A 12,217-nucleotide genomic window follows, 5' to 3' on the forward strand; every position below is an offset into this window, starting at 1 on the left:
TTAACAGGCAGCGATCTGATCTGAGCAAATATCCCTTGGAAAACCTGATTCTCCACACAATGCTATAACAACACGGGGAAACATACATTTGGTAAAAGGCTCTTCAATCTAGCAGGCAAAGGTTTAACACGACCCAATGGCTGGAAGTTGAAGTTGGACATATTCAGACTGGGGATAATCATTCTGACCTCCTTTGTAACTTGCTTTGTGATCTGGGGATGAAAAGCAATAGATAAGAGCTAGGGAATATTATTTATTCAGACCAGTGATCTGTAGATCACTTCACATAAAGTACCAATCCAAACCAGTGCCCCCAAACCTTGCCAGAGCCCCAGACCTCAGCAGCTTTGGTACCTGGGAAATGAATGGGGTGATCACCGGAGTGCTCCTCCAAACCAAACCTCAAGAGTGTCTGGCTCTGCTGGTAGCATGCCCCCATAAACCTCTCATTGCTGAGTCAATTTCACACTCATCATTTCACTTTGCTACATCCTTCAGGCTCAGCAAGAGAATCCGATCCATTTGCTAATTCTCATGCATGGTCTTTTATCTTTTACATCTATATTTAAGTTGCAACGAACTCAAAGCATAACTGCACAACCAAAACCTCTGTCCTTATATGTGAAGGGTGAGTTTAGGGTAAAAAAAAAATCTAGCGTAACCATGACATGCAATGCAGTAATCTACTCTTCCCAGCTATGGAGCTGTTTGTGCTTGGGAGTGCCATTTGGCACTTTGAATTGCAAAAAGATTGCAATAGATATTGATGGTTCCTCTGAGATCTGCATTTATAAGGGAGCCCCAAACTCCTCCCATGTGTGAACTGATTCTGAACTGCCTGCCTTCCCTTCCCTTTAGAAGGAAGCACAGAACTGGGTTTCAGTGGAGACTCATTTCCAATTCTGCCAGAGACTTCCCCCGTGTGACTGCTCTGTGCCTACTAATAGTTCTCTAGCTCACCGGAGGGTAGGGAAGCTGATTTACCAGTGGTGCTCTCCATCCAGACTGATGGAAGGTGTTCATAGCTTGCCCTCTGCGAAATATATTTGTGGGCAACTAACTCCACTGCATCCCTGTCTGTCCAGCTAGGAAAAATCCTATTCTCTGAGACGGAGACAAGCGAAGTCGAGTCACTCACTGCTCATGGGGAAGCTACTGACCTGGACTGAGAAACCACGTGTCCTGGCTGAGCAGCAATGTCCAGCTTGATGCTGAAAATGAGGACTGACCCTTGGCTAGTCAGTGTCCTTGTCAATTCCCCCACAAGGTGGATGTGGTAGTGGGGAAGAGAACACACACAGTTAGCACTGTGCTCCCTGCCCCGTGCTGCAGTCTGGGGCATAATAGGGCCAGCGGAGGAGTCCGGGAATCAGGAGGAAGGCTGGCCTACTGGCTAAAGTACTGGCCTGGGAGTCAGACCTGGGTTCTAATCACAGACCTGCTGTATGACTTTAGGGAAGTCACTCTCTGTGCCTTAGGTCTTCTTCCTACCCTTTATCTGTCTGGTCTATTTTGAGTGTGAGCTCTCACTAGGGGTATACACAGCCAAACGGGGCCTCTGCTTGCTATTTTAATAACAACACAAAGCGGCACAGGTTCTTATTCAGGTGGCATTTACTACTGAGGCAGGAACAAACGTGTCTTAGGACTGACATGCTCAGTTCTCCTAGAATTTGTAAAGTTAGATCAGAATCAGATCAGTAACAGGCCCATTGCTGCTCCCCCGGAAACTCCTGTACACAGGTGAGCTGCCTGCTGCAGTTCCTGTACCTCCTCCACCAGGCCAGGTGATCCAGCATTAACCTGGGAATCAGGAAAAAGGAGGACAACTTCCTGGAGCTTAAACCCAAGTGGACACTGAGCCTGGATGGGTCAGGAATGTTACAGCACAGAGATACAGAGTAGCTTTCACCCCTAGGGCAACAGCTGGATTCCAGCCAGAGCCCTTAGCGGCAAGCAAGAAAGAACCTCAGAGGAGCTTGAAAAGCACTGGAAGGTTCAGAGGTTTATTTAAACATCATGGGGATGGAAAGAGCAGGGAAGCTGCCCTTTCTTGTGGCATTCAGGCATTCCTGAACCAGGACATGAGGACTTCTGTTTAAATAAGTTAACAAAACTTTTCTGAGCTGTCTCAGCAGTGGCCCAGGACGGAATGGGCCATGGCAGCCAAACCTGCAGCCTATGAGTGACCTAGAGGAGCTGAAGAGGTTGGAGGGTCTCTCAAAGGGTTAAATCTGCCGCCTGCAGGCAGCTAGCTAACTTTCTCCTTTAACACAGATTCTCACAATATTCATCAAAGAAACAACAGAGAGATATTAAAAAACTTGCCTGCAAGCTGAGAAACACCACAGGTACATATTTGCCCTATTAATCACCCACTGCCATGGCCTGCTCTGAGAGCCAGGGGGGCTTTGAGTCTGTCAGCTTTCATAAACCTAGCACAAACATGGCCAGTGCTCGCAGAGGAGGCCTGTGCGGGAAACCAAGAGTGTGGCAGGAAGTGATGTGGGTGACTCAGTCGGGGGGCACTTCCCCTTCTGAGTCAGCCCCCCAGGCACTGCCCCCACCAGTCTACACAGTCTAATGTAACAAATTTGTGGCCATCTAAGATTTCACCGTTATCACTTGGTGGTGGCACGCTACGGCCAACAGGAATGGAATTCAGATCAGTCTGCTGATGAACACAGGCTCCCTCATACTTGATCTAGAGGAGAATCACCATCAGCAGTAAAGGGCATATGAAACAGAGATGAGCAGTTCTGACTGTCTCAAGTAGAGGGCTGAGGTTCAAATATACATATGAGCCTGTTGATGAGAGTTTGTAACGCAATAGGGGCTCTTTTGGGAAAAACTGTGCTTACAGTCAGAATATCTTCATGGAAGCGATTGTCATTTCTGTGTTCACCCAGCACAATAGGGCCTGAGGCCTTTGGCTGCTGCTAAGAGCTCCATGTAAAGAGGAACCTCTTTGCAGGGCACAAGAAATGTTATTGGTCCCACAAAATCCAGGCACTATGCTACACATTCTTGAGTGCCATCTATTGGTACCTTATTTACATATATGCATTCAGACGTTTTGTTAGAACACTCCTATATCAGGAGCTACTGTCATATTAATAATTTACTAGCACTGCAGTAGTGCAGAAGAGGCCACGTGGCACAGAAGCAAGGTACTACTACTTCTAGCCAATTGAGGGAGCTTCTGGTTTGTGGGCGAGTCCAGCATGCCCTCTAACACAGTACAAGCCCTTGTCCTTTCAATGGCCCTAAGGACTTACATGCAGCACTGTGGCGATACTTGCCACTATATATAAGGAAGCTACTATATTGCCCAGCAGACACCCTGGTGTCTTGGCCCCTGGTGCCCATGACCTCACGAGCTAAGAGACAATGAGCCAGGCCCCCAGCTGGTGGAAGGCATAGAGCTAGTCCAATTTACAGCACCTGGGGGATTTTGTTCATTGTCTCCCCTCTCTGCAGCAGCACTAGCACTAGCCTCACCGGCAGCCTTTAGCTCCAAGGTTCTGGGGGCGCATGTCCTTCCCTGGTTGGAGTGGTGCTAACACACTTCACACGGTGCCCCACACTGCTGGGCACTATTCTGGACCTTCCATATTCCTGAGCTGTCACACATCTCAATCTGGAGCCAGGCAAAGCTTGGGTGTTTGAGCTGAGTTGTAAAGTCATAGCTTCATAGACTACAAAGCCAGAAGGGTCCACTGTGACCACCAAGTCTGAGCTCCTGTGTAGCACAGGCCAGAGAACTTCCCTGAATTAATTCCTAGAGCAGACGTTTTAGAAAAACATCCCATCTTGATTTAAAAATGGCCAGTGATGGAGAATCCACCGTGACCCTTGGTCATTTGTTTTCTGGAAGCTTACAAGTCATACGTGTGGAGGGAGTGAACCTCACAGGGCAGAAACCTAGGAGTATCACATGAAGCCCTGAGAAATGGAACGGCTCTGGTTCATCTCTAGACAGTAAGCTCTAGGGCAGTGGTTTTCAAACTTTTTGTATTGGTGACCCTTTTCACACAGCAAGCCTCTGAGGGGTAATTTAATTAAATGGGAGCTCAGGGTTGTCAGCTCCACAGAGCTGAAAGCCCACGACCCCCATGTAACCACCTTGCGACCCCCTGAGGGGTCACAACCCCCGTTTGAGAACCTCTGCTCTAGGGCTCAGGGCTGTCAAAGCCCCCTAGGTCACTTAGGAACACAAGTCCCATTGATGTTCACCCCAAGCATGGTCTTAGCCTTGTAAGCTATATGCCCTGTTCCAGTAGCCGTAACCACCTCTGCAGTGTACCAGAGCAGGGTCAGATCCAGGACTCATGCTTTCTGCACATTTGAAGTCTATGCAGGGTCTGATTACTGGGTCCATCTTTGTCTCTTCTCTAGTACAGATCAGAGAGAGTAGCCAAAGGGAAGGACAGCCCCATGGTGAGGGTGCTAGCTAGAGATCTAGGCCTGCTCCATCACAGACAGCCTGTGTGATGTTGGGGCAAGTCACTTGGCCTCTCTGTGCCTCAGTTTCCGCATCTGTACAATGGGGATAACAGCCATGCCCTGCCTCACAGGAGTGTTGTGAGGATAAATACATGGTGAGGTGCCCAGACACTATAACAATGAGTCCATAGGGGTACCTTAGATATTAGGTAAGTCAGGTCTTGTCATATCCCAGGGGCAGACATGAGAGACAAAGAAGATGCCAAGCAGACTGCTGTGTTTGGGGGGGGGGGGGAGGTGCAGATAGCTAGGCCCCATACCTGACTCAGTCTTCTCCCAGTCCCGTGCCTCAGTTTCCCTATCTGAAAGAGGAGATCCTGACTTCTGCTGCTACAAATACTGACTGGGGTTAAGCTGATCATAACCTCCTCATAGATATTTTGTCCTTCTTCTTGTCCCAGGTGGATCTTTCTGAATTCATCCATTCCCTTAAGACAGACCCCTTCTCTGTTCCTCTTCCATTGCCTGAGTCTGTCTCCCACCATCAGACAACACTGACTCTGGGTTGGAAGAACAAACACTGATAAAACTAGCCGGGCGCCAGTTGTATCTCTGTGCAGAGATAACACCACACACGGGAGGCAAGGCAAACACCCAGCAGCTGCTCAGGGAGCAAACCGGGTTTTAGCCCGCCTCCCAGTGTGCCCTTCCCTGCCCCATGTGAAGGAAGGAAAACCTGGCACACGCGGTGCCTGCACGACAGAGACATAGACGGAACAACGCTAGAGGAGGCTGGCCTCCACTTCCGGGGCAGCATCTCAGCTGTGTAATGACACTTGGCATTGTGAAGATAAGAGGAGCCATCTACCTGGCCTGTATCGCTGCAGTACCATGTGCACCCACAATCATGAATGGACTCTGTGCTCACAACAGTTGCACCGGGAAATCCCCATTGTACACAAGGAAAACAGAGGCACAAGACAGTTTAAATGATTTACCCCAGATCACACTGAGTCTAGGGCTAGTCCAGGAGCTGAATCCCCCGACAAATCCCAGCACAGTGTCCTAGCCACTAAACTGCCCAGCTTCCCAGTGGACATGTGAGTCTGATGGGAATATTTGGCACTCCAGAATAACAGTGTTTTGCCTTCATACAGCAACTTCCATGCAAGGCAGAGTCATTAATTCAGCCTGGGTGGGGCGATCCCCATGTCAGCAGTGAGGACACAGACACAGGGACCCAGCTGCTCCAGGCAGGTCACTCAGCTACCCCACCGTTTCTGGGAATTCCTGCATTTCCCTGGACAGATCCCAGATTAGAGGATCTGGAGCCAAGGTTCCCCTGTCGGCTGAGCTGAGGGTCTCAACGAATTAGGGTTTGTCTACATGGGGCAACTGACTGAAAGAGCTCCCTGGGTGGATGCTCTTTTTCAGAATGAGCACGCTAATTACCCTGGAATAAAGTGCTGTATTGCAGAACAGAGAGGCTAAACCTGGAGCTACTCCTGTCAGTTTCCTGGTGTAGGCAAGTTCTTAAAGCAGGGCTGACTTATTCTGCTTGAGGCAAGCACGCTCCTGGCCATGGCAACAGCTCCATAGCAGGGAGATCTGTGTAGTTGAGGGGTTGGGGAGGAGACCAGGAGGCAGAAGCAGCAGCAGAAAGGCCTAGTGTGGAGATGAGATGCTATCTAAGCTAGCCAGACCTTGCCAGGGTCAGGGGTGCGGGGTGAGCTGGGCTGCAGGGGGAAGAGAAGTGCAGGTGTAGCACACTGAACAGGGAGTATGAGGGAGGAGAGAGCAAGGGGAGCAGGGAGCCACCCATGTCCAGAGAGATCAGGAGGAAGAGAAATGAAAGGAAAGAAATAACCCTGTAGCCCAGCCTAGCAGTCTGGCTCTCTGCCAAGTTAGCACTGATCCAGCAGAGAGGTCTACGCGTTAGCTGCAGCCTCACAGCTCCCATGCCTGGGTTTTCAGCTCAGGCAATAGAGGCTCATGCTTTCAGAAGCACAGGCCCTAGCTTCAATCCCTCAGCCAACCCTGAGTGGGACTTTGTTAGGTGAGACAATGAAGGAACAAGAACCCCAGGGGAAGTGAACAACCAGCCAGGCCCTGCTTAAAGTAGCCAATACTCACTGGCTTTTGCTGGAATAAGCAAGTATTACCATGCCCACTGAAGTGATAACCTCACCCTTCCCCTCTGTCAAAGCAGCATCACGCAGATGGCTTTGGTGGATGCTGGGAGGTGCAGCTAAACCCAGCATTGCACAGCAAGTCCGTGGTACCCTGCATCCCAGGCCTGTGCTGTAACCACTAGCCCACACTGCACCATTCTGCAGTGCTGCAGCAAACACACTGTAAGGGACAGTAGGGAGAAAACAGCAGGACTTTGGGGACTGGAGGCAACTCTCCATCTAAAGAGAAGGGAGCCCTTAGTGGCAAGGAGGGGAAGCATGAAGCAGCATTTGTGGGTCTGACTTGCATGTCTGTCATGGAGCCACACACAGGTGCCCCACAGTGGGCAGATTCTGCTCTTGGCTATGGGGAGTAAATGCAGAGTAACTCCGTGAACGGCAGTGGTGCAAACAAGAGATTTGTTCCTGAGAGAGTGAGGCAGGGTCAGCTGGAGTTTTAATCAAGCCTGGCTAACACTTCACAGCCCAGCTGTATCCATTCATTTTAAATGTCTGCTCTTTAAAATCAAAACCAGCCACAAACAAACCCAATGCACACAGCTCCTTTCCAAAGCTGAGCTCCCAAAAACCTCTGTTCTGGCTGCAACTGACTAGATGCACGGATCCCAGGCCCTGAAAGCCAGGGGAACCTGTTAGAAACCCACATGGGCCCTAAGCAAGCCAGCCTTCTCCAACAGGCTCAGGAGCCCATGGATTTTATTTTAAGGCCAAATTTAAAAGTTGTTTCAAAGCATAAACTCTGTGTGGCTTTTAAGTCTGCACCTGTCTCCAATTAATAACTTGGGATCCTCAGCAGCTTTGGGGAGTTTTCAGATTCTTTTTTGAAAGGCTGTGCCGGTGCGTGTGCCCGCACCAACATGTCCCCCATCCTCTTTGATTTAGGACTTTCTTCAATACATCAGCAAAGATGAAAGCATGTGGCTAAGCCGCCCCTTTTATCTTGGCATAATTCATTTTCACATCCTATCAACCTTCTCCAGGGCTGGATATTTACATATTAATAATAAAGCCTGATTTTTTTCCTCCCCAGTTTCAAATATTAAAACGTGTCGACTGATAAGACTTGGCTCTCAAATTAGGAGCGGTGGCAGTGAAGCAGAGTTAAAATTATTCGGTTAAAACACAAAGAGACAGCTTTGTTTACAGCCTTCCCATATAGTGAGGTAGGCTGAAATACCACATGCAAAGAGCCCTGCTCTGATTCCAGGGAAGGGGTGTGGGTGAATTTGGTCATTTCCTCAAATACTTCAGAAATGAATGTAGCGACTAGATCTCCTGGTGATTGGCATGCTATAAATACACCGCTACCTCGATATTACGCGACCCAATATAATACGAGTTCTGATATAATGCAGTAAAGCAGTGCTCTGGGGGGCGGGGCTGTGCACTCCGGTGGATCAAAGCAAGTTCAATATAACACGGTTTCACCTATAACGCGGTAAGATTTTTTGGCTCCTGAGGACAGCGTTATATCGAGGTAGAGGTGTACTAGGGAAAGGAAGAGAGACATAGATAAAACAGGCAGGCATGATAGCCAGAATGGAGTTAGGCATTATTTAAAATTAATACTGGTCAATGAGCTGACATGAAATGACCAGAATTTCAATTTTTTTTTCAACTGCTTGGCAATTAAATTGTAATGCTCTCTGACCTGGCGAATAGGACAGGCTCAAGAATCCTGGGTTCTAGTCTTGGCTCTGCCATTGGCCTATTGGGTAACCTTGGGCAAGTCACTGCCCTGCTATGTGCCTCAGTTTCCTCATCTACACAATGGAGATAGCGATACTGACCTCCTTTGTAAAGTGCTTTGAGATCTACTGATGATGAGAGCTAGATATTAATATTATTACAGGGCCTGATCCAGCTCTCATTGACATCCCTAGTAGCTGCCTTTCCTTCTTTATTATCCAGCTCCTAGCCTACAGCGTTGCCACCTCTCATGATTTATTCTCAGTCTGATGATGGTGTTTTTTTTAAAGCTCCAGTTCCTGGAGTCATGGGATTATGGGAGAACATCAGATTTCATTCTTTAAAACCCCCAAGTTTCTAACCCTCATAGTTGCAGAGTATAGCTTGGAAGCTTGTGTGCACCTCAGAGGCTCAGAAACCAGAAGGCCAAGCAAAAAAAACCCAAAATGTATTAAAAAAACCCTCTTGATTTTGAAATAAATCTTGAGCTTTTTGGGCCTAAATGCAGATCTTTGGATTCCTTAGGGTTGGTAATGCTGAGTCCAGAGCCAGTGGATTTACCCCTTACTGTAGATGTCAGCCTAGCATTATTTCATGAGACTGGTAAGTCCTTGGCCACTTTGACAATAAAAATACCCAAATACACGACAGCAGGAGCACTGATGCCATCTGCGCTGGAGGAGGACACTGTCACAAAGACATCTCCTGCATTGAATTGCTGCTTGTCTCAGTTTTCCTTGCAGTGTTTGCTGTGTGGCCCGGCTAAAGTAGTCTCTAACAGACCTACACAGGCTCCACTAAAAGCACAATCTCTAGCTGTGGTTGCACCGGTGCATTCTGGGATTCCTGACACCCTCAGAGGAGGCGTCTTTGGGGTAAACTGAAAATGTGGGCATGGCACTGCGGGCTGGGCTTAGGAGGAGCAGCTGAATCAGTGCATCCTGCTGCTTGCGGGGACCCCGCAGCACATTAGATTACATCCAGCTGAACTGGGGCAGAGGCCTTGTCCTAGATGTTGCAATGGACACTTGTGCCCATGGTACAACAGCTGTTCCAGGGCACTGTACCGATACAGCAAGCATAGACCACAGTCAGATAGGCAGCAAGGCCTTTGGCCTAGCTTGTCAGAGGTATTTAGGTGCCTAAGTCCCATTGATGTTGATGTAAGTTAGGCACCTAAATACCCTTCAGGATCTGGATGCTTCTGCCTAGGGTAGGCAGGGCCTCAGAGGAAGGGAGACATTACCAGTGAGACAACCACTGGCTACCGACATTCCTCAATACAGCTGAACCTGGGCATTCCAAAACATGAGTCAGTCCCTGCCAAAATCAGCAGATTGGCATAAAATCATGAGATTAAAAAAAAGTTGGTTTTTTTATTGGCCTTGTGATGGCTGAGCCTTCCGAATAGACAGGGGTCACATTCTCAAGCTTTTCCCCCAGCCAGGAGGGACAGAAACTTAATCTCAGCATTAAAAAGTCTTGTGTAATCACAGGGCTCCAGGAGCAGGGGATTTAGGTAAAACATCAAAATTGTGAGACTGGAGATAAAAAAAATCACACAAGTTGGCAACACTGATTACCCTCTCAAGGGGTGTCTTGGGTCTGACCCTGCAATCCTTACAGAAACAAAGACACCCACTAAAGTCAATGGGAGCTTCACTTGCACACAGGCTGCAGGATTGGGCCTTATCTTTGTCAAGTGGAAGGTGACTCTGCCTTTCAGATGTCCTGAGAGTATGGGAATGGGCATCTGGCCCAGTGGTGGAGAAAGGAGGTGACTGGACACCCTCCTTCTCAGCAAAAAAGGAAAGAGGAGGCGGAGTCAGGGACAAGGGAATAAAATAGCTGTAAACAATGAGAGTTAAAATAATAATAATAATACAATGTTATTTTTTCACCAATCAGCTTCTTTAGTGGGGGCAGTTTTACGTACTGCAGAGGAGGAGAAATATGGGTTCACCCCCGCCCCCAAATTGTGCTTTCCACGTATCCTAGTATCACAAGAATATGTTTTACCTTGAGGCAACAGTTTTAATTTATGTGCATGTGAGCTATGTGCAATACCTCCACCAAAGGGAGCCCATATGACCCGCCGGATGGCTTTCACCCAATCTTCCATCTCATTCTGGGAATTAGCCATGAGCAGGAAGGCTTCGTGATTGACAGGCATCTTTTCTCGGTCTCCCGCACCACCTGAAAAAACAAAACACACACCTTGGTTAGCATCTAGCCCAGGAGTGAACCCTTGTCTCTAAGACCACGACTGGCCTCACCCAATCCAGCCTCGCTGGGTTCGCTTGGTGCCCACTTTGCACTGATATACAGGATCATGTAGGGCGCAGGTCCGTGGCCTGGTGTGATGCCAGTGTCCCAGTGGGTGCTGCTGGCAGAACTTTCCGCTAGGCTCACCAACATGCCGGGGATAGGTGTAAGCTGCATTATCCTAAGAACAGTGCAGCCCAGCCCTCCTGCCAGAGGTCAGCTATGCATGTTTGTGCTGAGATATAGAGGGGGGGGCCAGAGGGAAGACGGTGCTGGACAATCTAGCTGTAGGCTTCACATGCTGCAAGAGAGAGGAATCAAGGTGTGGGCATCTGGCTATGATTATCCCAGTGATAGATTTAACAATCAAGATCATCACGGGAGCAAATCAGAAAGCTAGCCATGCTGCATGATGAGAGTACTGGCAGAATTCGAAACCTGCCATGTCCAGGAGGATCCAGATCAAATCTAGACTCCAGCTTTGAGCTGGACCAGATCTACAGCTCAGGCTTAGGCTGGATGGCCATTGGAACCTCTGGAGCTGTCATCAAGGAGCCTGGAGACTGAGAGATTATGAGATTTTAACAACTTGAGCAGCAGAAATCTCACAAGACCAGCTGTTCTCATGAGATTTCCAACATCTTGAGCCACTTCTGAATCTGAAGCTGGAAGACTGCGCCCCCACATTCCAACCCCTTTTGATTTTGGATCCACCCCAGAACCAGCATTTTAGGGAGCTTAAGATTTGAACCTGACTCTCCTGTCTGAAATTCAGAGGATGGGGTCCAATTTGAAATTCAGATCCAGGCCTACCTCTACTTCATACATGATTGACGGGGGACACCCCAGAAAAGCTATTGGCCAGGACATCAAATACACACAGCCTGCCCTGTATGCCGTTCACCCAGGGATGCTCAGACTACCACCATCCATATCCATTCTCCTATTCCAATTTTCCTCTCCGCTGCAGTACACATGGCCCAACGCAATGCCCACTGCAGTCAGTGGGAATCTTTCCCTCCCCCCCACCTTGTGCCCCAGACTTGGATACACTCCAGTGAGGGCCCACATGAGGACACACAATAGGTGTACTGGAGCAACTTCTACCTAGAGGCTGAAGAGACTGGCCAACCCATCAGCTGTCACTAATGCCTTGGAGTTTCCCCCTTCCACAGAGACTGCCTTTGACTTTGTTCTGTGGACAGTGTCTCTTTATTGTTCCGTCACTGCCACCTCCGTACTCACTTGTCTCTGGAATATTAGGTTTATTGGAAAAGCAGGAACTGTCACCCTGAGCTGAGCTGCCGAGATTGCTTGTTCATGGAATTCAGAGATAAGAATAGGGACGATGGTATGCGCTGGTTTCTATGGAACTACCTTAATATAAACAGAATTTACACCTACTAAATCCTAGTTAATCTGGGGAAGGGAGTGTGTTGGAAGGGCTACAAGCTGCCTGTAAGCCAAGGAAATGCTTGTTCTTGCTATTAATTGTTGCTTAGCTTAAACAAACTCACAGGCCGGGCACTGATTTGCAGAACAAAAGGGGCCGCATGAATCCAAACTCCTAGGGTTTTGTTGTTTTCTAAAACGGAATTAACTTGAACCAAGAAGCCAATGGAATC

At 48.5% G+C, this 12,217-nt stretch overlaps 1 protein-coding gene across 2 annotated transcripts in view; it reads right to left on the reverse strand.

Annotated features, from left to right (window-relative positions):
* The window catches only part of ARHGAP22 (Rho GTPase activating protein 22), a 253,622-nt gene that overhangs the window by 53,454 nt on the left and 187,951 nt on the right, over window positions 1–12,217 (reverse strand). For both annotated transcript variants that reach the window (XM_054033359.1, XM_054033360.1), the window contains one exon: window positions 10,395–10,523. In XM_054033359.1, coding sequence (XP_053889334.1) covers window positions 10,395–10,523 — 129 coding nt within the window. The remainder of the gene's footprint in view (window positions 1–10,394; window positions 10,524–12,217) is intronic.

The sequence above is a fragment of the Malaclemys terrapin genome, chromosome 7 (assembly GCF_027887155.1).
Source record: "Malaclemys terrapin pileata isolate rMalTer1 chromosome 7, rMalTer1.hap1, whole genome shotgun sequence".
Lineage (NCBI taxonomy): Eukaryota > Metazoa > Chordata > Testudines > Emydidae > Malaclemys > Malaclemys terrapin.